This window comes from Heliconius melpomene, chromosome 10 (assembly GCF_056956725.1).
Source record: "Heliconius melpomene rosina isolate 202511_hmr_F chromosome 10, ASM5695672v1, whole genome shotgun sequence".
Taxonomy (NCBI): Eukaryota; Metazoa; Arthropoda; class Insecta; order Lepidoptera; family Nymphalidae; genus Heliconius; species Heliconius melpomene.
The window spans coordinates 14,822,504-14,848,891 of NC_140398.1; the positions used below are offsets into that span (position 1 = coordinate 14,822,504).

Consider the following 26,388-nt stretch of genomic DNA (forward strand, 5'->3'; position numbering starts at 1 on the left):
AATTAATATTAAACTTAACTGACAATTAAAAGACCACGTTAGTTCATATTCATGCTTATTACAGATAAAACAAATGTTGCAAATCAGCATGAATTGTTAGAACTGTGACGCCAGTATCTCGATAGTGAATCTCCTCCTTACTTAATTTCTCTGTTAAATGCATCATTTTGTAAGAAAAATATTAAAATTTGATTACAGTCAAGGTATTTTAAGAATTTAAGACGAAAGTTTTTTAAGGTAAGAAAAATATTTTAGAAAACATGTAATTTTTTTAAATAAAGTTTTAATAACTAAATATGAGCATATGGCTTAGACGGCCAGAGTGGTTGGACGGTTTCTTAAAATTTTTCATGTAAATTTGACTCTTGCCTTGTTTTAATTTTCATTTTTACAAAAAACATTTCTATCTTTAATACAGATAAACATTAAAAAAATGTTAAAATAATTACTTATTATATCTTCTTTACTTTCTTTTTTATTTTTTAGATGGTAAGTAAATACCTATTACATACACATTATTTGAATGTCAGTATAGCAACGACTTTATCAAAGCATAAAAATGTGTGAAGATTAAAATATGCATGAAATTATGATATAAATATGTATGAAAAAACGAGCCTAGACCGGTTTAAATATTAATTCTCAGATAATCTGTACACTGTAATAACTTTTATTACGAAATATTTTAAATTCGCTCATTTAATTAGGATGTCATATCCTGGATTTTTTATTTTATTACCAAATCTAGGAAGGATTTTATATCCAATTAATAGTTAAAAGTTTAAGGCACCGCCGCTTCAACATTAAATCTACATATGATTAACATAGCTCTATGAAAAACAGAAACTAATTTAAAGACTGAATTAATATCGTCATATAAAATATGACGTTGGCTTTAAAAACACTTGCAAATATTAAATATTTTTTGGTTAAAACCCATTCTAAATCTTAGCAATCAAAGTGAAGATTGTTCGAAATAATAAGGCTCTAGAAATTGAAGCGGTATGAGCCATACATTAACACCAGCTCGCTACATCGTAATTAGTGTCATTTGCACTATTTTTGGACGGGATAAACACACAGTGTGCCCATATACCGTCGGTGCCCACCAAATTGAAAACAAATGGTGGAAACCCACAAGTGCTAACTCAATTTGTTCGCCTTTTGCTAACGTGTGAGTTATACTTATAACTGATAGATCTGTGTTACATCACTATACCAAGATTTTACCAAGTTTACGGTTATACTAAATTACTGAAATGACTGACGTATGTGTGACTTGTTTTAAAGTACACGTTTTAGTTATGAATTGTTTCAGAGATTGTTCGCGGGCCTGACTCTAGTATTGTGTCATCAAGTGCCACAGATATTATAATTAAGATTATTTAAGAAGATTACGGTCACAGATTAAAAATATCTTTAAAAATACATATATACTTATTTTAATATAAACATAACAATGTAAACATGCCATTATTTTAATTCATTACTATTTTACATAAATTTAGAAACAATCTTATATTATTAATTCTAGTTAATCTCTTTATAAGGCAACACCAACAGAAAAAAAATAAATCAATTTTAAAAGTAAATGCAACGTCAAACCGACCACTGCGTGCGCATCACTCAAAAGCAACAGATAAGGAAATCTAATCGCACCGCGTCCAAAATGCCATAACCAATAATAATCCGTTTGAACAATACACGAACACCGCCAGTAATCTATGAATCTGTGCAATCGTGCTAATCCGTGGCTGAGCTGATAGCGCAGTTAATTAAGACATTATCGCCGCTTATCAAGCAGCCGGATTATCTAGCCGTGCCTTATCACCCAATTCTGTTTAGTCGTTTATTTTTTTTAAGTGCGTAAACGCAGATTAAAAATTTTGATTGTATTTGATGATAGAGATTATATCGTGCCCTGGTTAGTTATAAGGAAATATTAATTAAAGAAAAGTATTTAGTCATTTAGAAATTGATCCCAAGGTTCTTCTGATACACATTATACAGTTTTTTTTTGTTTTTAAAAAGTATTATGTGAAAATGTTTTTCAATTTACATGCAATAAAAAATATATTTGGATTCTCAAATTAATTAATAGTTATCAATCTTTCATTTCAAAATTAAAGCTAGTTTTTATAATCTTATATATCAATGTTTCTCTGTTTTATTTTTTAATTGGAAATTAATTTATTTTAGCAAAATTCAAATGATAAAATATAAATAACATTTTATTATAATCTTAAACAGTGTATTATAAGACCGCTTACACGTGCCGTATTTGAGCGCCAAAGTGGGAATTATAATATATGTATCACGAATATCATTATAGGCAACTTATATGTTGTCTTTTATTTATGTTGTATCGACCTGATCTCGTTTAGCTCTAGCATCAATGAATTTTGTTTAAAAATCACAATATTATATGTTTCTACATTTTAAAAAATAAACGATGTATTTTACAGATTTTTAATATATTTGTTGTGAAAAAAATAATAAAAGGTTTCTCAATTTTATTCTGATTTTAGAGATAGTTTCTTTATCACACTGTCGATGTCATCAATTATCTACTACCAAGCTACTATGGGTCCATGTTTAGGCTCTATGGACGATCCTAAATTTTTTTTGGTTATGAAACATTTATTTTATTATTAACACGCGTATTATTAAAAGTAAACAATTCTATGTTTATATGTATATAAATTTAGTTTTTTTACAGAATATTGGCAGTACCAATGTTACCAAAAAGAAATCGAGTTACTCGATTACGAATTTACTCGATTTCTTTTCTTGGTAACTCATTTACCTATGGCATATAAACAAGGACGGTATGTTAACTTTTGATAAAACATGTGTCAATAATAAAATTATTTTTTTTTAATTTGTAATTAATTAACATTCAAAAACACTTACAACTTACAGGTATTCTCAACTTTATTATTTATGACTTAAATTTATTTAATTTATTATGTTGCTAAATTTTATATATCTCTAGACTCGTGTAACAAGGATTTTGCTAAGTCAAAACCAGCTTAGCGTAGAACCAGATTATAATTTTATGCAAAAAAATATATAATGTTGAAAAATTAAAAATATAAAATATTAAGGAACAAATATATATTCTTTTAGTATACTATTTTTATTATCTTTATTAACTTTGCCACGAGTTGAAAATGTTAATCAGATCGATTTGAATTTTTAAACGTGAAAAAAATATAAATTTAAAAAAAAAACTTAATGTGTCCGCGCTTAGTAAGTAAACGTCAACGTTATTCAATACATACTAGTTGGCCGGTGCGAGGCTGCGCCCGCTTGAAATAGTATTTCTATTTCAATCTTAATAAAGAAATTGAAAACTAAAGATTCAATCAATTCAGTAAAAGAGTTGTATAAAGTAACTGTTACGGCAATTAGCAAATTTGTCGAACTAAGTACTTTAAATTGACATAATTTTTTTATTTATGAACCGATTGTAATAAAATTAACCCTATATGTTTCACATAACCGCATCTAAATCGCTTAAGCCGCTTCTGAGATTAGCGATAACAAACGCAGAGACAAACAGAGAAAATTTTTAAAAATCATTTTTTTGGGTTCTATTACGTTATTAAAGGTTCCCAATAACATTTTTTTAAATACCTTTCAAGAACAGATACCAACCCTCTTACGATTTTATTATAAGTATAGATAATATATTTCTTTCCTAAGTATGAAATAACACTGTAAATAGGTACGTACATACAAATATAGCGCAAGTAACCTAGTCACTAGCTTTTTCTTTGAAATAATTCTAAGTAGCTACTAGGTACACAACAGTTAAAAAAAACGTTTTATTTATTTATTACTAATAGATATAATTTTAAAATTATTCTTTTATCATTTTAGAGAATTATTTAAAATTATAAACTATTTATACAATTGTATTAATATTTTGATTCACAGCTTTCTTTCCTAAGTAAGAAATAAATCGGCATATATGAATATTTATTATAAATATTATACATACTTTTAAATTCATAACAACAGAAAATTTAAATTAAAAATATGTATTACGAAATAAGTAAAAATATATGTAATTATTTAAGTTAAGGATTAAGAATATCCGTAAGTAAGTACATCCAAATAAATAAAATAGGTACTCATATACATATTTGATTAAATTTAATTACATTGATAAAAAAATGAATTCTACTAATTCTCGCAAACTTAAAAGTACATTTATTTTATCTTATAATCTTAGCCTTATCAGATGCACTAATATTAAAAAATAAGATATCAGACGAGCTCATTATATATTCTAGACATATAATTTTACTAAGCATGCAACTAAAATTTGACGTAAATTTCTTCAAATTTATGACGCATCCATGATTAAATGGCCACCAATCCTTCCGCAATAACAAAGTTGACTATTTCGTCGAACAAACAAGAAACTTGACTTTTAATTATCCTATATGGATATCGATAAAAGATAACATTGAATAATAGAATTTATGCACGTCTTCGTATTTAGATACAATTCCAACCACTCCAGATAATTCCACTCGAAGCAAGCTGTATATATTATAAAATGAGATTATTTGTCCGCCCGATGATTATCTCTAATTAACACTCGAGTGGCACACGATTAAATAAAATAACCCAGTTAAACCACTTCCGACGAAGCGCAGATATCACGAAACATCGTATTCGTATGTGGAATGGAATAATCATGCTGATTGTTTTCGCAACGTGTGTCATAAATTATGCAATATTTTATAAGGATCGTCTAGCTCACGGCGAAGGCACTTTTGAAGAGCAGTGAGAACAAAAAAGCTATCAATGGGACCGCGGGCGGGCGCGGGGCACATTAGATATTGTTAACAAAACTTCCTCTTCAATTAATATGCATCAGCAGGTAATGGGCGCGTACGTGCGCCTGCCCCGCACCGACCGACCAGGCGAAGAGCGCCGCAGACTACATATTCGCATGCGCGGCACATCCATGCAAAATTTTAGGCGGGATGCGTTTGCTGATGTAAGAAGCGTCCAGTCAACGAAGCCATACTTTCCATCAGCACCTCTTTGTCCTCGCAGTTCGTTGGCTCCGAGTCAGACAGAGAAGGATACGGCGGCGCTGGTGCGTTTGGACAACGCATGTCGCATTCGGTAAGAGCGAGTTTTGACGACCGCCAGTGTGCATTCCCATGCAAGGTATGCCCGCGGGAGCTATGTCGGCAATTTAAATATTACGGCTACTCAAAAACGTGAGATGTAAGTAGCAAGAAAGCCCGTGTGGGCTCCGAGCTGGCCGAAATTTTGGATGGAACGATTCTCGTCGAAAAAATATCATATTTAATTATAAGGCGACATTTTTTCGTAATTAAATTGCAGTTTTTAAGTATGCAGTTCGTAATGTCGCGGACGACTAAGAGGTCACAAGCTTCTTTAATGCAACTCGAGATTACGCATTATAGAATTCTCAGGATTTCTATCGAAGGAATCATCAGTAGGCAGGCACATTATTATTATTTACGAAATAGGGTTGTGACAAAATTTCGCGATGGGTCGGCCATATCTAATCGTACACCTTTCCCATGTCGGCATAAAAAATAATATTCAAATGGATTCACGCGCGCGCGCCTCCGTCCGAATTTTGCAAGTTCTTTTGATGCGCCCGCGCCGATTCCGGCAAATCCGTCGCGTCGGAAGTGCGTGGCGCGCGAGTGCCGCCGCTGCCGATGTGTCGATAGGCTCACATGGAAGCAATGACCTCGATTAGAATCTTTGATGTTAAATAACATAAATTGATGTTGGAGTGATTAAGAAGCCCCCATAATACCTGATCGCCAAGAAGAATTTAAAGTTACATATAATAAAATGCACGAATTATTTTATGATTTTTTTTATTCATTCTCTTTGACTAAATAGTTTGGAAAATATTTAGAAAATTTTGGTTAAAATAGACTTATATATATATAAACAATATAGATTTCAAAACAATCGATATTAAATATTCCCCTCACTAATCCATGTGATACGTATACGGTCACACAATGCACTTATTATTCGACAGTTCAGTTTCTAAGTAAAGTGCATACGGATTGAATACGCCGTCGAAATGACGTGTGCGTCTGCCCTTCGAATGACTGAATATTAGTTACAAAGAAATTCGTAACAAAGTACGGCTCGCTACTATGTTGTATGTGGGATAATCCTTTATTACAGAAACAAAACTTAAATATTATGTTTATATAGAAAGTATTAACTCAACCATACTGCTTATTATTATCTTGAAATTTTAATTGAAATCAAACCCGCTCATAATTTCGTCGACAGTAATTGTTGTCAGCAATTCAAGTTATCTGGTCTTAAGATGGAAACCTTACAATCAGTGTTTTTGTTTCATGCTTCAAACGTGTCGGGGAATCAAAACAGAGGGATTCTGTTAAGGCAATTAAGAGAGCTTTCCAGTAAGTGAGGTAGCATACGGCCATACCTGATGTTTATTGCCGTGACAATGAATAAGGAATCCTTGGACTTGTATTGTTTATCCGTTACGTCAGTTAAATCTTTGTAAACAATGCACAGCAAATAGGATCATCACCTTAACGGTATCCTCTCGGACTATTTCAAAAGATTCTTTCTACCTGTTCTGAAATTTATGGCTTATAGTTTTACAACAGGATCGGGTAAAATTTAACTTTGTTTAGTGTCATAATATTCTAAATCTAAATTTTTAACTTTAGCCAGCTTAGAAATTGTTTAGAGCTCATACTAATACTGTACTGTTTTAAATTTATATTCCATCTAAGCGTTTGTGATAATACACATTGATGTAACGCGCCCCATTAAACTACTTGACTTACAAAGAAATTATAATACTCCGAAAAAAGATTAAGAGACTATTTCTAGGACAAATATCATAATTTATTTACCATTCGACCCAACTTAGTGATAACTAAGATTATATACGAGTATACGCTTTTCTCGTAAAAACTTCAGGGCTTTAATATTTGTTCGAACCTCCAAATTATCTTAGTCTTTGAATGATAAAAGTGCATAATGCAAATCCTGTTTCCTATATTTTGTCTTATTACCAATAGTATAATAACCCTTTAATCTACGAACCTAATATAATTAATTAATTAATTATAACTAATTATTCCACAAATTCAGAATATCATATCAGCAATATTTACTTCTAAGAAGGAAAAAACAATAGTAAAATACCTACTTACAAAACTATCCATATTATTTAAAATAATAATTAGATTAAACAAAATTATTAATTCAAGAATAATACCTAAATAAACAGTAAGAACTGCTATTAGCATTTAATTTATATGATTTCTGACGACCAGCTGTCATTAGGATCGCCGTGATTCATTGGCGATCTATCGGAGCGCGTGCATCTCGGGGTCTGGATGCTGCCACAAAACAGAGATTAGAGTTCGTTCACACAGGATTTTATTCCTCCGCATAGTATCGATGCTCTGGCATATCGGTGCACTCTTACTCATTTGTTGTTGTAATTGTAAAAGGGATGGCGGATGAGATAAGTGGGTCGATGACATTTGGCTCCGGCCGATTACTACGATTATGCACTTTGAGCGTTGAACTTTAAATATGAGCTTTGATATGCTTGATGCGTATGCGCATCGTAATTTAACGCTAAAGTAAAAAAACCCAATATTAATTATATATATATAGTTCAAGATCGCTTTATAGTAATCATGGAAATTTAAATTATTACTTTATAGTGAAAACGAGAGATATATTGCTTATTAAATACAGTTACTTATAAACGTTGATAATTATTTTTTTTTAAAATTAAAACAAAGCAATATTATCAATGATTGTCATGGTACAGGCAACGAAATTACCAACATATCGAAGCTACGACCACAATGGCATAATACATATAAATTCCCATATAGAGGCAGATAACAGAATGTATCTATCCTACGCCGCTGTTACCGCTATCACTTCCGCCGATAGCTGGCCGTAATCTATTCTAACGAATATTCTTGGTCAGGAGATAGTAGACATTTTAATTAACGTTGCGTATTTAATGTTAATTGTTTATTTTTTAACCATACGTACCAATCTATACTACGGTCGTAGAGTTGTGGTCTTAAGTTAAGCTTTCTGTACTTTTGTAATTTGAGACAGAATAATAAAAAGTAAGAAAAATTTTAAAATCCATGCAGCCTTTACAACTAACTTTAGAACCACTACTCGTTGATCGTACTGTAAGTTGGTACTTATGGTTAAATAATTTGCGTAAAATATGCTATTTAAAAAAAATAGTCTTAAAAATAACTATTTCTGTTTCTCCACCAACTTTAAAGACCAAACACTGCCATATTCTACAACCAAACAACCTATAAAATAATAAAGAATCGAGACCATCGAGTCCTTTAGAGTCATTATTGACAAAACACATTACAATCATAAATAGAGATAAATTTCTAGGCTGGGGTTACGATGTCAATTGGCGCGACTTAGCCCATAGCCAGCTCTAAAGCGTCCATTAATCAGTTACAGAGATTCTAAATATAGGCACTTATGCTATCGGCTATCCCGCTGCTGATGTCAGCATGGAATTAACAAATAAATTGGTGTGTCAAAGGTTTATGGTGCTCACGTAAGCGTTGCTGAGATTACTGTTTGTACTGTCGTTTGTTGTTAGAACAGTGTTTGATATTCATTTAAGTGAAATAGGTTTATTTTTTTGTAGTTCCACGCCGTATCCCGCAATTAGCAGGGTAGGAGAGGGAACTTGGCGTTAGGAAGTGTCTTTAAAATGTTCAGTTTTAAAATGTTCCCCATTTTCCACCGAATTCTGAAGGCATTGCGTGTTGAGTGGCGGAATTCAACGCCGCGCATTGCCTCGGTAACGGAGCGAAGAAATGTAAATATTAAATATATCATTTCCTCGAGTGTGGTTCGAACCTATCGCTTGTGCTCCTACGCTACTACTGGCCTACAATTTACTGAAAGATTTTGTATATTTTGGTTATAACATAACAATTAGTTTAAGCTGGCGAAGCCGCATTTAAGGCGCCAATAGTCTTATTTTTTTACATATAAAAAACCAATTACCTAAGTGTGTTAATAGAGAGTTGTTTTCACTTAATAATACATGTTAAAAATACATAATAATTATATTTCATGTAGATAAAATCTATAATAACAATACAAGTAGAAAACACAGGTAAAGTTATGCAAGTGATAAACATTCAACACAAATTAGCGTTTACTAAGAAATATAGTTGTGCGGTTCAAATACACGATGATTTACTTACGATTAAAACTGGCTGAGTTTATATTTATATACTATAGTTAGTAATATCGATTATAATCGAGCTCACACCCTGCGCAAGCGCATAGAAGCGTGATAATTGCACGTTGTCTAACACGCATATGATCTAACGTGGTAGGATGTTTGGGCATTAACTTTTATAGGCAACAAAGAACTTCAGTTAGGTCGTCGTGACGTAGGGGCAAGTGTGCTACTGTGGACGACGGTTGCGGGTTCGATCACCACTCAGGGGAAAGAAATATTTAATAATTTCATTTCCTCGTTCTGATAACGAGGTATTTTTCATCAGAATCAGTACTTCCTGAGATTAGCACGTTCCATCATGCACCTCTTCAGCTTTATAAGCCTATGTTTTTTATTATATTTTGTTTTAGGAAATTAAGCTAAGTATAAGCCTAATTTTTTTAAAAATATACCTATTATAAACTGTAATGTTATTACTTGGAATTTCAATAACACTAAACTATCGCCCGCATATGATTATATTAGTTGTTTTTTTATTATTCCTACAGTCACACTGTCCACCGTGTGCATCCATCTGTGTCAGTGCACAGGGCAAAACTTTTGATGCTTATTTTAATCCATCATTTTAATGTTTTTTTGCATTGGAGTTAATAAATAGTTTTAGTAAGTTCGAATAGAAAAAAATATAAATTTTATATAGTAAAATCCAAGAATAAATAAAATAAATATATTTAGAAATATATTTTTTAAATTTCTGTAATACCTAAGGAGAAAGTAGAAGGCTTTGTGATGTCTTTTACTTATAGTATGTTGTGTTAAGGGGCAACTTCACAGATTTTACTTAAAGAATATAAACCATACCAATATAATTTATTTTTAATAAGTATAAATTTATCTTCAGCTCTTCGCATCCAGCCGCTGCCCGCTACTTTGCGAATATCGTCACCCCATCTAGATCGAGCTCAGTGGCGTGCCATTGGAGAGGCCTATGTCCAGCAGTGGACGAGGACAGGCTGATGATGATGATGATGATGATAAATTTATCCCCGAGAGGGAATTGAACTCACAACCATAACGTGCACAGTCGTTTTCCAACCGATCTACATTACCCATACCAAACGTTAATAGCAAATATAAGGTTGACGGTTTAAAAACTAAAAAAAAACGTCTAATCCGTCCCAACGCAACGCACACAAGGACACGTGGGGGTGCGTGTGCGTGCATGTGGGTACCGGGTAGGCTAATGATAGCGGGTTTCCGTCCGTCACACCTGAGGGCCCCTAACCGCCATCGGCCATCGGGTTATAGATACCTAACCCCTCACCCCTTAATTTAGTTCGAAACGCACTTTGCGTCTTGTATACGCATGGAGTTTGAAATAGATTAAAAAAACATATTTTTTTGCACAAAAAGATACTATTTTTTATTAATATGCTTATCTTTTACATTTACAATAATAAAGTATTAGGTAGCATAGAATATTTATCACAATTAGCAAAACAATATTTTGACATTAAATCTTGCAATTTAAAAAATCGTTAAATGCTGGTGTAAATCATTAGTAGCTATTCATAATTCCACGAAACATTAGAATGCTAATTACTGGATTACCGATGCAGTCATGTTAATGGGCCCTGTTGTTAAATTTAATAGTTATTACCAAATAGCTCTATTGCGATCAAGAGTAGCATCAATATGTTTTTAGCTTAAAACGTCTATGGTTATATTTTTTTAGAAAATATATAGAAATTTTAAACTTAGCGGGATTTGTATTCGTACCTCCAAGGAAAGGAAAAAGATAGATGGAAGGAAAGGCAACCGTCCAAGAGGTTTCAAATCTGGCTACATTCAATTTATTTTAGGTTCTAATAAAGTATAAAAGTATTTTTCTTTCCTAAGTGCAATAACACTTTGAATAAATAAAAAATGTATATGGTTATAATTGAATTAAAAAAAATAAAATGAATAAAAAAAATAGTTGTATCATCTCTGTGCAAGTTCCTTGGTGACATGTTGAACGAATTACTCGGGAACATAAAGACGCTTAGAATTAAAAGGAAAAAGTTCAATTAATCCTAATTTGCTCGCTAAGATTAAGCTGGCGATATCGCATTCTGTGGAACCCTTTCTTTAAATTGCCCTATTCTCTCTTAAGCCGCTTTAAAAAGAGTTCGACAAACAAGGGAGTTATAAATCTTACTGTAGGTACTATAAAAGTACCGTGCATTTAATATATTTTTTGTGATTTTGAAAGATATTTTTAAAGTAGAGTCCAGGTTGTGGGTACGATTCCCGCTCGAGGAAATGAAATATTTTTCGATTCACTCAGCACGCAATTCCTCCAAAATTTGGCGGGAAAAGGGGAACGAACAGTCTTATTACGGGTTCCCTTTACCTACCCTGATGTGTGTGCCCACACAGCTCAGCACAGCGTGAAGCTGATTTTAAAATAAAAACAATATTTTTATTAATTAACCAAGAAAGTAAAAAAAACGTGTTCAACTCTGCATAAATAACTCAATTCTCACTCACTGATAGATCAGTCAACTTTACACATTACATATGCCAATAACAGCGAACCCTATCGGGAAGCGGTCGCTGTTTTTTTTTTCAACTTCCACAACATGCAAACTACATTGAAAATAATTTCCTTTTTTTAATTAGTTCGAATATTAACATAAAATACAAGCGGCCATCCCATACTCGGAGGACTATTATTATAATTTTACGCGAAAAAGTAATATTTGCAACGGTTAGCTTGTCGATGGCAATCGCTACGCACTCACCGATAAATCAATGAGCAAGGGCGCGTCTGATGAGTATAATAGACATTGTGAGAAATGGATGTTTCCCAGCAAATTAATTATTAAAATTAATTAAAATAAAATCTTCTTCACGCTGTATCCCGCACGCACCATAGTAGGCAGAGGGAACATAGTGTTTAGACATTCCGTTCTTTACTTTCCGCCGAATTTTGGAGGCATTGCATGCTGAATGCCGGAATCCAACACCCCGCTTTACCTCGACACCAGAACGAAGAAATGATAATATAAATTGAAATAAATATGTCATTTCCTCGAATGGGGATCGAACCCAACCAGTGGCCTTTACAGTCACACTTTGTGCCCCTGCGCCACGACTGGCCTCAAATTGTTGTTTACCAGCAAATTATAATAATCGCTACTGTTTTCACAGCTAACGGGGTCCCGATCGCTGATAGTTGCACGTTCGATGAGAACGAAGCACAGATCGTCGGCCGATACCACCAGGGCGGCATTAATTACTTAATTCCGATGCGTGTGTAAACGTGTGCGATTTCTAACGCAATACGGCAATTACGTATTTTTTTTTAGCACTAGATAATATTTTTGAAAGCTTATCGCGCTCGGTGTGCACGGATCGTAACGCTATTTACACGTTCGCTTGAAATTACGTTAACGCTTTGGAGCGGACCGATATCGGTATCTGGGATCGATATTTTATTTTGAAAATATAATTAATTTTGCTTCACGCTGTATATGGCACAAGCCAGAGTAGGCATAGGGAACCTAGTGTTAAAACACTCCGTTCTCCACTTATTGGCGTAATTATCGAGACATTGCGTGTTGCGTGGCAGAACTCTACGCCTGGCTTTTGCCTTGGTGCCAGAACGAAAAATGAAAATATTAATAAATAATAATTCATTACCCCGAGTGGGGATAGAACTCACAACCGTCGTACTACAGTTAGACTCTTGTTCAAATTATTTTATTTTGATTCATAATATAACTATTTAGTATGACATAAGGTGATTATGTAGTCCATAAATTAGGTGAATACTTTGTGCGTGCGTCAAAAGGCGTTGCCGAATGCGAACCCACAATTTCCGTTACGACGCGATTATTTAATGTTTGAAAGTAATATCTGTACGAGTGCGTGACAAGTGTACAGACGAAAAATATTCGCAGATATTTTTTAATTTGCACACATGTCCAATACTTTCGTAAAAAAGATCTTATCGAGATATAATGTGTTCGTAGGCCGAATCCGAATATATTCGTTTACCTACTATCGATTATTCTTAGCAACATCGATTATAATGCAAAATTTCACTCGAGAACGTATAATGTAAATCTTTTCAGGTTCAAGAGTCAATAGAAATGTCATGAACTTGAAGTTTAGAAGAAGCTACGGTAATTCTATAATTGTAGTAGTTTATCGCCTTACGCTATGCAAATACACTTAACAATGCTTCCCTCACCAACGAATGCATATAAAAAGTCAAAGTTGCATACGTAACGTAACGTATCGTTAGTGATGTATAAATTATATATTTGCATAGACATGTTTTTTAACAATGGATTACTAATATCTGTTTAACGTTAGCGCTAGTTGACGCTAGTGTGTGTGCGTGTGTTGACGGTGTGCGCGCATGTGTGCGTTTCCGTCATTTCTCTGCGCAGGAGTCGTCGATCGCGATGATTGCTCACGCGTTTCGCATCACTCACTCCTACCCTCGGGATAACTCGTTTACTCATAATTTACATACTTACCTATGCATTCATTTTTTTTTTATTTTTTTTGCTAAAACCTTAATCTATTAACTATTTCTACTAATTAACTATTGACAGTACCACGTACTAGTAAAGCTAACGGAGTTTAAAAATAATATTTATTTTACATAATTAATATTCAGGAACAAATTTAAAGAAACCACAAATACATTGAAAGTCTGCTATATACCTATAGAACCTCATATCTGCAGAATTGGTATAATATGTTGATCTGGTCACGTGATGTTACCAAACAAATCAGCATCAGTCATTTTTTTTTTAATTTCTAGATTTTTCAATTATAACTGATCAGCACAATTTTCCTTTTGGCAACTAGGTAGTATCTAATTTTCTTTTTTTGGTACGTCAAGAATGCAATAAACTAATGCAATCTCTTAACATTCATTACGACTGGTAAAAAAATTTACTATTTTTGAATACGTTAATAAAGATATTTATACACGATTCATTAAAAGTTAAAAACAATCTTTTTTGTATATAATTTATGTGTTCTTGGGATAAGCAGACAGCGTGGCATAAACTTACGATAAGAAGCAGCTAAACTCTATAAATTCTAGTCTACAAATTCATTCAAAAATATGTCATAAGTATATTAATTATATATCTTCATATTAGACTTACTCCAATAGAAAGGGTGGGTTAAGAAACTTACTATTTACAATTATATATAAGTAACACCTTATTCCTAAATATGAAGTAGTCTATGTGAATATGTATATGCTTAACATTTCTCTGTAACCATACGAAGAACACCTTTAATCCCCTTCAATTAATTTCACATGAAGAATAATAATTTTGACAAAAGCCGACCTAATTGTTTTTTCAACAGCCATTTTAAATTAAAAATATATATATTTAAAAAAATGTCTAGACAATTTAATATTGCGCCCGTATTAAATAATACTTAAATACGTTTAATTTTACAATACAAATTAATTGAACGAGCGCACATGGGCTGGGCGTCGCCGGCTATTGTTTATCCCACGATTATAACCAATTCAAATACTAACTCGCACTCGAAAATTAAGCTGGAGCACCACTGAGAGTACCTTTTGTTTTAACCACAATACACACTTGGTGTGCTACCGCTTAAACTGTGAACGAAGCGAATAATAACCCCCTCATTCTTAGTGTATTTCGTTTGAGCTTTGTAAAACATTTTGATTATTATTTAGCTTCTATTTTTTTTCTTTAATTATTTTAATCAAATTTTGTATATTATAGATAAGAATGCCGCATTTCAATCAGTGGTTATGATTAGCAATCGTAATGATTGTAAACTGTTTTTTTTGATTTATACTTAAAATTATATTTATTTGAAAGTTATAATTATTTGTTTAAATTCATTCATTCATCATTCATTCAAATTCAAAAACATTTATAAATATGTGTGTATTTAGCTCCACATTGTATCCCGCAGAATAGGCTGAGGGAACCTTGGAGGTTGGAAGAAACCTAGTGTTAAGACACTCCGTTCCCTATTTTCCGCCGAATTCTGTTGAGCCTTGCGTGTTGAGGAGCGGAAATCAAACGGATAAATGTTGCCGATAAAATAATAGGCAAGTTAAAGCATAAGCGGGTAGTTTAGAAATATTCGCTAAGTATGGATTATACTGTGGGGCACTGCGGCGTACGAGCTCTTCAAACTGTACTAGCGCAGACGACAGCTGACGGCGGGCTGTGAGAGCCGATTTTTAGCCATTAACAACCCAGTCGTATCCTTTTGTGTGTCTCTAATAGATGTTTATCAAAATTGTTAAGCTTTTTACTAACAAGGATCGATAACTAAGTAAATATTAGCAGTGTTATTATATATCACTTATCTAAAATCTATATTTGTATAGCGTAAAGCAAATTTCGACATGTAATATAAATTAGGAGGTAGAATTACTGGTACATGTGAAGTTGTATGGCAATGTAATGAAAAAAAGTGGTTTATAATCATAGTCAGTATACCATATTTACGCATGCTTTATCGCCAATCAATAATTAATATTTGGGGGCTGGACGGCTCAGACGCTCCCGAATTTCGCGGAGAATGATGAGATCGCGTTCGAGTAATCGAACCGACAAAAAATAAAAAATGAAACAAATACGAAATACTCCATTACTGGCACGCCGACAGCTATGGAGTGGTCTTGTGACGTGATACGTTTTTAGCTGGTATATAGGATTCAGATCCAAATATGAGGGATTGATGAGCATTTTGCCAGGTGGTCAGATCGCATTGTGATGGGGATCGATAAAAAACAACACCGTGGAGAATTCGATTAACCTATACATTTAACATGTGTACAAAACAAGACGGCATCTAGAAAATTTGAAAGTGATTGTTATAACATTTTTAAAATGAAAAAGCTTTTGAGTATGCCTCCTCTTGTATGTCACCTTGGGTGGCTTTGACATAAAAATTTGATGGTTCGAATTCTAATCACGTTTTATTTTTCAATCATTATTCGAAATTATAAAAAAAATAGAACCATTCTGATACCGTTTCTTGGGCAATTGTAATAGAATTAAGTACATTAATCTACTGATAACTGTAACTAAAATTATTAACAATATAAAAATACATATAATGGAAATTAATTATATTTACAAAATGTCATAAAGCAATGCTATATAACAATGAAAATCCAGGTACCCTATATACCACAACAGATAATATAATATAGGCTATCGCCTATCTCATTGAACAAACATTCAATAAGAAGTCTACAAGCACATATTCTAATTAAACGATACATTATCTGCTCATCAAATGTATTCATCATGTTCGACTCCACGTCCTCCCAGTTCCCTTGCACACGCATTACGTATGCAGGGCGCGGCTGCCGCGGGCCACGTCAGCTATTTGCTCGTGACCAGAGGGCTAAGCCATTCAAGGCTAAGACGCGGGGGCCAGTTTTTGGTGGACCTGATCCCACACCCCTGCGCCCGCGACGTGCCGACGCACCGTAGGCCTCGCTTGGACTCCCGGAGAGAAGACATGACAAAACCTTACTGCTGGTGCTATACTTGTATGTAATGACAACGTTTTTACAAATAATATACTGGATTGATTTCTTGGAAAGTTTCAAAATGATTATAAAAATATCTAAATAATATAATAAACGCCTTCGTATTTCAGATGTTATTTATACAAGGTTTGTACAAGGAATGAAAATAGGTGCGATTACCACAGCTGGAATTTTCAATTTTTCTAGAATTTAATTCAGACATGCACCTCGGTATGCATCCAGCATACGACTGCAATAAGAGAAAAGTGGTGAACGATGTGATTTATCAATTGGTGACTTTTTTAAGAAAAGGCATATACTCGTAAGTTAGGCAAAAGTCATAAATTGATGTTTGTACGAGGTTGAACTTTGAAAGAGCTTAAAGGAAAAATATAACATAAAGAAAACCATGCAACACATTTAAATCTATGTGGGTTACAATTCTCGTATAATTAATTATTTATCGACATTATTAAACGAGCCGTGAGCCTGTCCTATCCATTAGAATCCGCAGACGTAATACCTCCACCCTTATCATAATCTGAGCAGTATTTGTGTAGATCTGGAGAAAGCTCGTCCATTATTAATTGCACTTCTCAGGTGCGAAGATTATCCTTATTAAGTTACCGCAAGACTGAGACATGCACGACGCACGTCCTCGCGCGATCTGGGACTTGGGACTTATTGAAAGGGTACGTTAAGTACCTATATGAGTATTAGTAGGTAGCGGTAATTAAGTCGATTGACAGAATCCTGAATTAGTTACGTTTTGTTTACCAAATGCATTATAATGTTGAGAATGTATTTAGAATATATATTTTTATTTGCAACGTATAATGTATATTGGAGCTGTTACAAGTACCGACAGAACAAATTTAACTCTTGAAAGCTATTTAAATGAACACTATACGAACAGAAAGTATGTCATTCCAATTAGATACTGGAATGCGTTTTTCTCAATAGAATAACAAATAAGTTCTAACATTACAACGAAACTTAACAGAGCGGATTAAGTAATAAGTTGTAAATTGAACAACGATTGCAAAACTGCTAGGAATTGCGAAAGGTAAATTAAAAATCGAATTGGCTTTTGGCTCGCCGCACCATGTTCAGGCGCAACCCCCCCCCTTCCCTCCCCCCAATTCCCCTCTCCCTCCTCCCCCCTCCGCTATAATTGCGGACGGCGCGCGCGCAGATTATCAGAAGCAAGTGCGTTCGATAACGCATGTGCACGAACGCATATTATTAAATTTATTCCTTTTTCGCCAGAATCTGCATAATGAGGGGGGCAAAAAAGGCACGTAATCGCTAGATTGCACGTCGCCTTCCCCTTGAGAAAGGCAATTTTTATATGCGCATATGTACTTGCATATGCAGATGTTTTAACAGTGTTACATTTTTTTTTATTTATGGGAAATCTGACCATTATCATGCTTTTTTCTACACCAAAGAATCAGTATTTTTGAGGTGCGAATTTAATATTAGCATGAAAATATAACATGATAATATAATATAAACGCAGGTATCATGATGGCCTGCAGCGAAGTGAATCCTCTCACGTCAGCAAGTTAAATTAGACAATCGCATTCCGTTTGCACGCACCCTTAAATTTTCTTTTGAGACAAGCTTGAGCTAAAACTTTAGGAATTATAGAACAGAATTTTTAAAGTTCGTATATTTATTCATCTACGAAATCATTCAATACGAAAATAATATAATTTAGGTACTGAAAGTACCATATTTTTTCAGGTTTCAAAATATATATTTTTCTAAATCTATCGAATACCGAGTTATTATTATTAAGTAAAAAAAGATGTATAATCAGAGTTTCATATGCGAAGTCCAGCCCCGAAGGCTGTTCGCCGTGGGCTACCGAAATTCCACATCCGCGCACCATTTCAGCTTTTTGTAGCAACGCGTTATCTTCCGTCATTATTTAAAAAGGCTTGTGCTCTTTATAAGACACATTAACTTTACCGAAAGCAACAGAGTCGAGGTTCGCGCAAAAAAATGACAATACTTAACGCAAATTTGCCCGAAATTTTATCAGAAACGAATCGTGGTCGCTGTTAATTTTCGAACATCATTAACGCACAATTCCTCAAAGATGTGCCTCTGATGTTCGTGAGAAATTGACTTTGTAACAGGATCAGGGTAATATAAAAAAAGTGCAGCGCGTGTCGTCGGCGGCCGTCCTGCAAGTAGCCCGTAAATTATGGTTAGTTTTTGGCCATGTTCGCGCAATGCTGCCTCGCGGCTTCTCGTCTCCACCCCCCGCCTCCCTGTCCACCCCCCCGTCTCCCGGTCACAGACCTCGCATCATTTCGTCAATCTTGACTACTTATCCGTCCGCGCCGATGCCTTATATTCATTATATTTCCAAAAACGAGCCATAATAAAGATCCTATCTCCTCGGCGGCAGTCGAGCGCTCGCGCAAACTCTTTCGAAACACTACAATTGACAAACTGATATCGCAACTTGTATTGAAAGCTATATTTTGACTATGAAGCGTTCATTGTGCTGCTAAAATTAATCTGTAGGGTTTAGCCTCGTCACAAAGGCGGCGTGCCGGCGCGTACGGTGGCTATTACCGACACCACTTTATAATTACCTTTTTAAATAGTTTTTTCAGTCAGTCAACATATTAAAACGTCAATGTAAATAACTTGTTAGCCGCAATCTCATTTCTGGCCGATTGGATATTACAATAGTGTACGTGATTTGAGAAAGGTAACGGTGTCGCTGCTTTATCCGCGCGAGCCCATTAGCGGCGGCAGGCGGCGACGAGGCTACTCGACCGACAAATAGACTTAAGTATGTGGAAATCGATTTTATTAATCAAAATATAGATTAATCATTTTACTTTTTTTGTAATTTTCCCGGCGATTCGAGTTTTCGTCGCAAATCTCAAAAGATGATTACAGTGGAACCCACAAAAACGGCACATTACAATATCTTTAAGTCGATCTACTTCGAGGCAACAAGACCAAAAGTAAGTTATTGCTGTTTGGGAGCAAAAACATGATACTTCACTTCACTTGAAAACCGAAAACCATGAAAAAATGATCCGCGTCAAATATAGATCGATTATATTATCACAAAAGATATTGGCGGGTTGCGAGTAATTAGATCCGAACTCGATCATTGTGTCCGAATCCAAGGCAAATTGGACGACGCAATATTTCACCTGACAGTGTAGTACGTGTGTAATTGCACGGATTTGTCCACCGCTGCCCACTACCTACCTACCTAGAAACTAGAGTTTTTGTATGGCTAGCTTGGCACGCGCCCGCTCTCTATGTAACGACCTGAAGATGTAATTTGTCGACGGTTTTTTGTTGCCCAACGGTCGAATCAATATCCAAGTCATCGTCGAAACACCCGTAACGGAGCTAAATAAGTATGGTTCGGGTGAGTTATGTTTGTATAATTTCTAAGTTAATATCTAAATTATTTTGAAATTGATGATCGAAGTGATTTGTCACTAACTTTTTTTATCTTTATAATATACATTTTTCGAATTTTACTAGTATGCTACGAGTATATCACACAGAAACATCATCAAATCTTTGAATTTTTGATGATGAATGATGATTAATGAGAATTATGATTAAATTAATAAAATTAGAATATGTGTTATACACACTTAAAGTATACATATAGCACGACAGTGTGAACGTAGAAAATGTATTTGATTTGAAATTGTATGTATAAATCAAACATAGGTACGTTCGCGATATCAGTAATAGGTTGCAGTTATCGCGCGGAACAATAATCCGCGATAATGGATTAACGCGCTGGTGAATATTTATAAACGCAGTTATCGACTAATCCGTAAACTCAATACGTATTAGATCATTTCTATCACATATGTCAAAATGTAGATTTTTATTAATAAACTAGAGACTCTAACGCGGCTTCACCCGCTTAAACTTTTTTTTTTATTTTAGCCAAAGAATAATGTATGTTTATTATATTGCATTTAAAAATAATCAAATAAAACCTATTTAAAGAAAAAACTATTCATTAAACAAATTATTATTATTGTAACAGAAAAAACTATGTATTTAACAGAGTAAGTAGGTACGGTATGGAACGGTAATTTTTAATTGATATGAAATTGCTTACAAAAAATATATTCTATTCTATAAATATACTCTAACATTAATCAATTAATAATTATTATCATTAGGTACATAACTTTGAATATAGTTATTTATTTTCTAAGTTTTATTTAAACGAAGAAGCTTTTTTCTACTTGTTGTAATAATAAACTTAATTATTAAAGTGAAAAAGTCCATGTCAGTTTTGTCAGTCCATGATTGTGGGTGGTTTAAATTCTTTTTTTTATATCCACCGATAATATTAGATAATGCGCCTGTTATACTCTTAGTAACGGAAACTGGAGAACGGAATGCCTTGACAAATATCCCTACTCCGACTAATATCATAGTGAAGAAACCCTTTTACTGGTACCCTGACAGTGGAATTCGAATGCGTTGTGGGAATCGTAGACCAGCAGACGTAGGTCGTCCACACTACCCACTAAAATCTCACGGTGCTCCTCCTCGACAACCACAAGCCGGGGCTACGGGAGCCAAGGGATTCTACCATAACACCAGCAGAGGAGAGGGCGGGGGTAGGTATAACCTAAGCTAACCTACTATAGGAAGACGCATCGTCGCATCATAGGAAGATTGTAAAAATATAATATAAATACTAACACGAAATATGGAATAAATTGACAGTTTCCGTCAAATTCATTCTAATATTATTAATATTACTAGAATAAACAAAAAATATCTTAAATTATACCAAGACACTGGTATAATATATTAAAAATTTTAAAATAAGTTTTAATATAGTGACAGTTTCACTTGATCTCTTACATAAAAAGGGTCGTGTAGTACCGTTAGCTATGCGTAACTATTTACATAAAACATCTAATTAACTTTAAAATAAATAATTTCACGCAAGTTTATATATATAATTTATTTATTTATTTATTAATTCTTTATTGCATACACAAACTATAAGTATAATGTAATTATTGTGAAGCCAGTCGTGGCGCAGTGGCACAAGGGTATGAATGAAACGCGACAAGTTATGGGTTCGATTCCCGTTCGAGGAAATTAAATATTTTCATTTCTTCAAATAGGGAACAGAGTGAGTGAGCCATCCTGCTACATGTGGGAAATAAATGTTATTAATATTGTGAAAACAGCTGCGTTTTCCCTTTTCATTAATTTCACGTGTTGAACTGTGCTGTGAAGTAAGCTTAAAAGCTTTGTTTAACAAAAGCTTTAATCATTATTGATAATAGACATCTGAATATTTTTAAAATAATAATAATAATATTCTTATTACTATTTTTTATTTAAATAACAAAATTATTATTAATATGTTTATTTACTAAGAATCTCAATAAATAAGAAACACGTCTACAGTAAATTTTATTACAATAAACCTAGTAAAAGGGTAAACGTTTTACTACATGTATTCAAATTCCAGAAGTGTACGTAATAAAAATGCCTCAGTTTAGACCCTGAGGGGTCCCTCTAATACCGCGCATTGTTTATAATTGACCGAAGAGAGAGAAAAATATACTTTTTTTTTATATTTGTGCTAATTAAAAATAATGCTGTCAAAACATATGCTTATTATTACATAGTTATTTATACAAATAATTTAATAATTACATAATAAGTTAGAGCGTTGCACAAACTAACAATTTGTTTTTTTTTTCCACTAGAACACCTATTTTACAATAACCTAATACCCCCTACTTAAGTAGCGGAGTGATTAAGCTTAATTTTTCTAATGATAAGAAAAAGAACAAATTATATTCCATTGTTTATTAAGCTAACATTAATATTATAAAAACAATAATAGGTACATTTTGTAATTTACTTTGTACGAGTATATTGTTAGCAAATTATCACGATGTTTCTTATCAGAGACTTAAATTGAAAAAAGAAATACTTGAACTTGGGTTATCCCCCACTTTTATTGTGTGCTAAAAATTAAATAAATGTCAAAAAAAAACTTAAACAATTTTGCACAAAAAAGTTGAAAACCTTTGTACCTACTATAAAGTATGATATATCTATTATTAACAAGTCCTTCAAAATCATCTTTTGTTCTTTTATTCCAACATTATATATTAATATAGTCATTCAGAGATAAACTTATCATAATAAGAATGCACTAATTACTTTTTTTTTTCATACTAAAGCCTTGTAAAACTTTAGTGTACGTACGTTGAAAATTATTTACTTAATGTGAATATTTAAAATTTCCAATTCTATTAAATTGCAAAATATTTGAGATGGATTAACATTTTGAAGGTTTATCTATAGAAGAAACAGGTTTTACGATTGCCGTAACTGTAAAAAGTTACGTTAATTCAAATTAATCATTGACAAACCAAAAAAAAAACTTTAATATTCATACAAAATATTTTTAATAGCTCCTATATACTTTAGTATAATCATTCAACGAGAAATATATTATACAAATGTATCCATTAAGTTACAGTAATATAAAAAAAATGATTTCCGTGTTTGTATTTGTAAAAAAAATATGGAACTAAAAAAATACTGTTTTCTATAACTTGAATTGCTTTTTATTTATAAAATTTAAACATTTTTAACAAATGTAAACATTCCATTTATCGCTAATCTATCAACAATTCCTGTACGATGAAATATTTAAAACTAATATAATGTAACACAATATGCACATATATAATTATACCGATCACAATTATTATATCTGGGAGACCTTGCCGAAAAATCAATTACTATTGTTTTAAATTAATAATTCAATTATGTATGTAAGTGTTTCATTATATTTATGCAAATTAAACTTATCTAGATGAACTTGGCATAGGACATATTGTGGAAGGAAAACAATCGGACAAGTGGTGTTTTTTTTTATTACAACCTTATGTTTGTTTTTTTTTTACTATAACAACCTATATTATTTTTAATAAATTTTGTTACCATATAACTTAAAAAAACCAAAACACGCAAAAAAAACCATCAAAGGGAAGTAAATTAAAAAACCTCACCTGTGACAGATCACTCGGTGCCTCCGACTTCACCGTATTAGCCGCGGCCCATGCTTCTGCGAAAGTTTCCATTGCACTCTGAAAGTCCATCTTGTTACGAATCACGACATCAACATACCGAAATATCTCACATGTGGCCGTCACGGCGAAAAGGAAACACCAAACACGTTCGCTCCAGCCGGCCGGCGGCGCACTACTGACGCTCGGCCCCGCCCAGCGAACCGCCCGCGTCGAGAAAAACCGATACCACCCGAGCCTCCCGTTTCAGCGCTTTTCTTTTTTAAGCCGATATTTTAACGAGGTTTTTTTTTGAAGCCCAGCCCACGCTGCACGGCGGCAGGGCGGCCTTCAGGGTTCAGGTTGTTTACACTTGTAATTCACAGCTACTTACTGGTTCGATTCTTGTATAAAGAGGGTGTTAGGCGTTATCTTGTTACGTGATCGAGGCGCGTCCAGATACGACGCGGTTCTACGTTGCCTTACGTTGTATTTGCTGTGAATTATCGCTGATTACCTAGCTTACTTAAACGCGTAGGTAAATTAGGTATAATGTTATTACATTTAAATTTTACAGCAATTTCTTAATTACTTTTCGAATATAGTACTAATTTTGCAATTTAGATGGCTATAAAAGAGGCTAATTGCAACTAACATGGCGAATGGGCGACGCCAGGAGGCATTTTTATTCATTAAATAAATCACGCGGGCTTTCTGACTCTCCGCGTTGGGAGAAAAAATTGTCACGGCTTCCTATAATTTTGTACGTGGCCGTTTAAGCGGTATTACCTTCCGGCAAGCATTTTATCTTAATTTCTAAAGCTTTTACGATATTAAATGCTGGCTTTGACAAATTGTAACGATCGACTTAGCACATTTGGTTATGAAACGTCTTTTTTATTAAAATTTTCTGTGGCAATTTGTTTTGTTAATAAAATATTGTTCAACGTTGATATATTTAGTTATTTAAAAAAGCTTAGTTAGTTTATTTTTTATTTATAGTTATTTCATGCATATATATCGCGTTTATACAGACTAAATAATAATATAGTTGTGAAGAACATTAATACTTTTAAGCATCTCAAATTATAGTTTAACCGAATATTAAAGAAGATAAGTACTAATAACAATAGCATAAATAAAAAAAAACAAAACAGTTAACTGTATAACCAATAAATAGGGCAATGGAGGCTTTGTATCGACCGACTTCTTTGTGGATAAAACAATGGTTACAACTTAAGTATCGGAGCGATTGTGATGTTGGAACGAGAGGAAAATATGAAAGCTGTCTGTGCCGCGCTTTCGCTCACTCTTTATGTATTTTATAGCACAAAGCAGCGCTTTATAGCTTAAGCTTACCTAAGTTATACCTGTATACGTATAGCTTTTGTGAAAATAATACTACGATATCTATACAAATTTGTTATACCTATTCCAAAGAACCATTTTATTGAAAAATAAAAATTAAATCAGTTTTCGGCAGAGGGAACCTATTGGGGGCACTCCGTGTCCTACTTTCTGCTGAATTCTGGAGGCATTGCGTGTTCAGTAGCGGAGCTCAACGCCGCGTACTATATACTTATAAAAATATTTATAAAAATTATATTGTAAGAACTTTATATCTATTGATATCTCAAGATATAGAGATGATAGATATTATTGTTTCTTTCAAAATAATCAGAATGACAATTACATTTTAACTAAAAAGGTATACGTAGGAGGAACGGCAGAGTAAACTCAGTGTTAAGACACTCCTTTCTCTAATTTCCACCGAATTCTCCTAGTCACATGCTTGTGCCACTGCGCCATGATGGCATCAATTTCAAAATTAATAATACAATATTTTTTTTTCTTCATCTGGACGTACGCGACACAGCAGACATCATTTAACAAAGCTAGTTTCAGTTCAAACTGTAGGTACCTAAAATCTGTATATCAAATACTTTAAAATCTTTAATTTAATATACTAATTGACATCCTGATTTTGAATTAAGTATTTCTTGAAATACATTTTTTAGAGTCACACTGTATCGCGTACATAGCAGGATGGAAAGAGGAAATCTGGGAATCTTGGATTAAAACACTCCGTTAAAATAAAGACACTTCCGTTTTCCATTTTCCGCTGAATTTTGGAGGCATTGTGCAAGGGAAGTTTACGTTACCAAAGCCATTAATATTCCATTTCCTCGAGTGGGAATCGAATCCACATCCTGTTGCGTTTACAGTCGTACCAAACTATGCTGTCTCTGTACCGCGACTGGCCTCTTCTGCTTGAAACATATTCGCTTAATATAAAAGAGCATATGAATTTCAAAGTAGCTAATATTTATATTAATCTTAATACACATAGGTATATATGTCTCCACGTATGTCTTTTACATTTATTTATAATCGACTTATAATAGCTAAACATAGAAAATATTATTAATTATACTTACTAAATATAAAAATAATCAAAATATATTTCAAATATGCCATAACGGACGAACTGAACT

At 33.4% G+C, this 26,388-nt stretch overlaps 1 protein-coding gene across 2 annotated transcripts in view; it reads right to left on the minus strand.

Annotated features, from left to right (window-relative positions):
• dve (SATB1_N and homeodomain domain-containing protein dve) overlaps positions 1–24,170 on the minus strand; it is a 65,902-nt gene extending 41,732 nt beyond the window's left edge. The window contains exon 1 of one of the 2 annotated variants that reach the window (XM_085191339.1): positions 23,897–24,170. In XM_085191339.1, coding sequence (XP_085047465.1) covers positions 23,897–23,986 — 90 coding nt within the window. In that variant the 5' untranslated portion in view covers positions 23,987–24,170. The remainder of the gene's footprint in view (positions 1–23,896) is intronic. The other variant, XM_085191338.1, reaches the window with a different exon arrangement.
• Between the last annotated feature and the right edge of the window lie 2,218 nt (positions 24,171–26,388).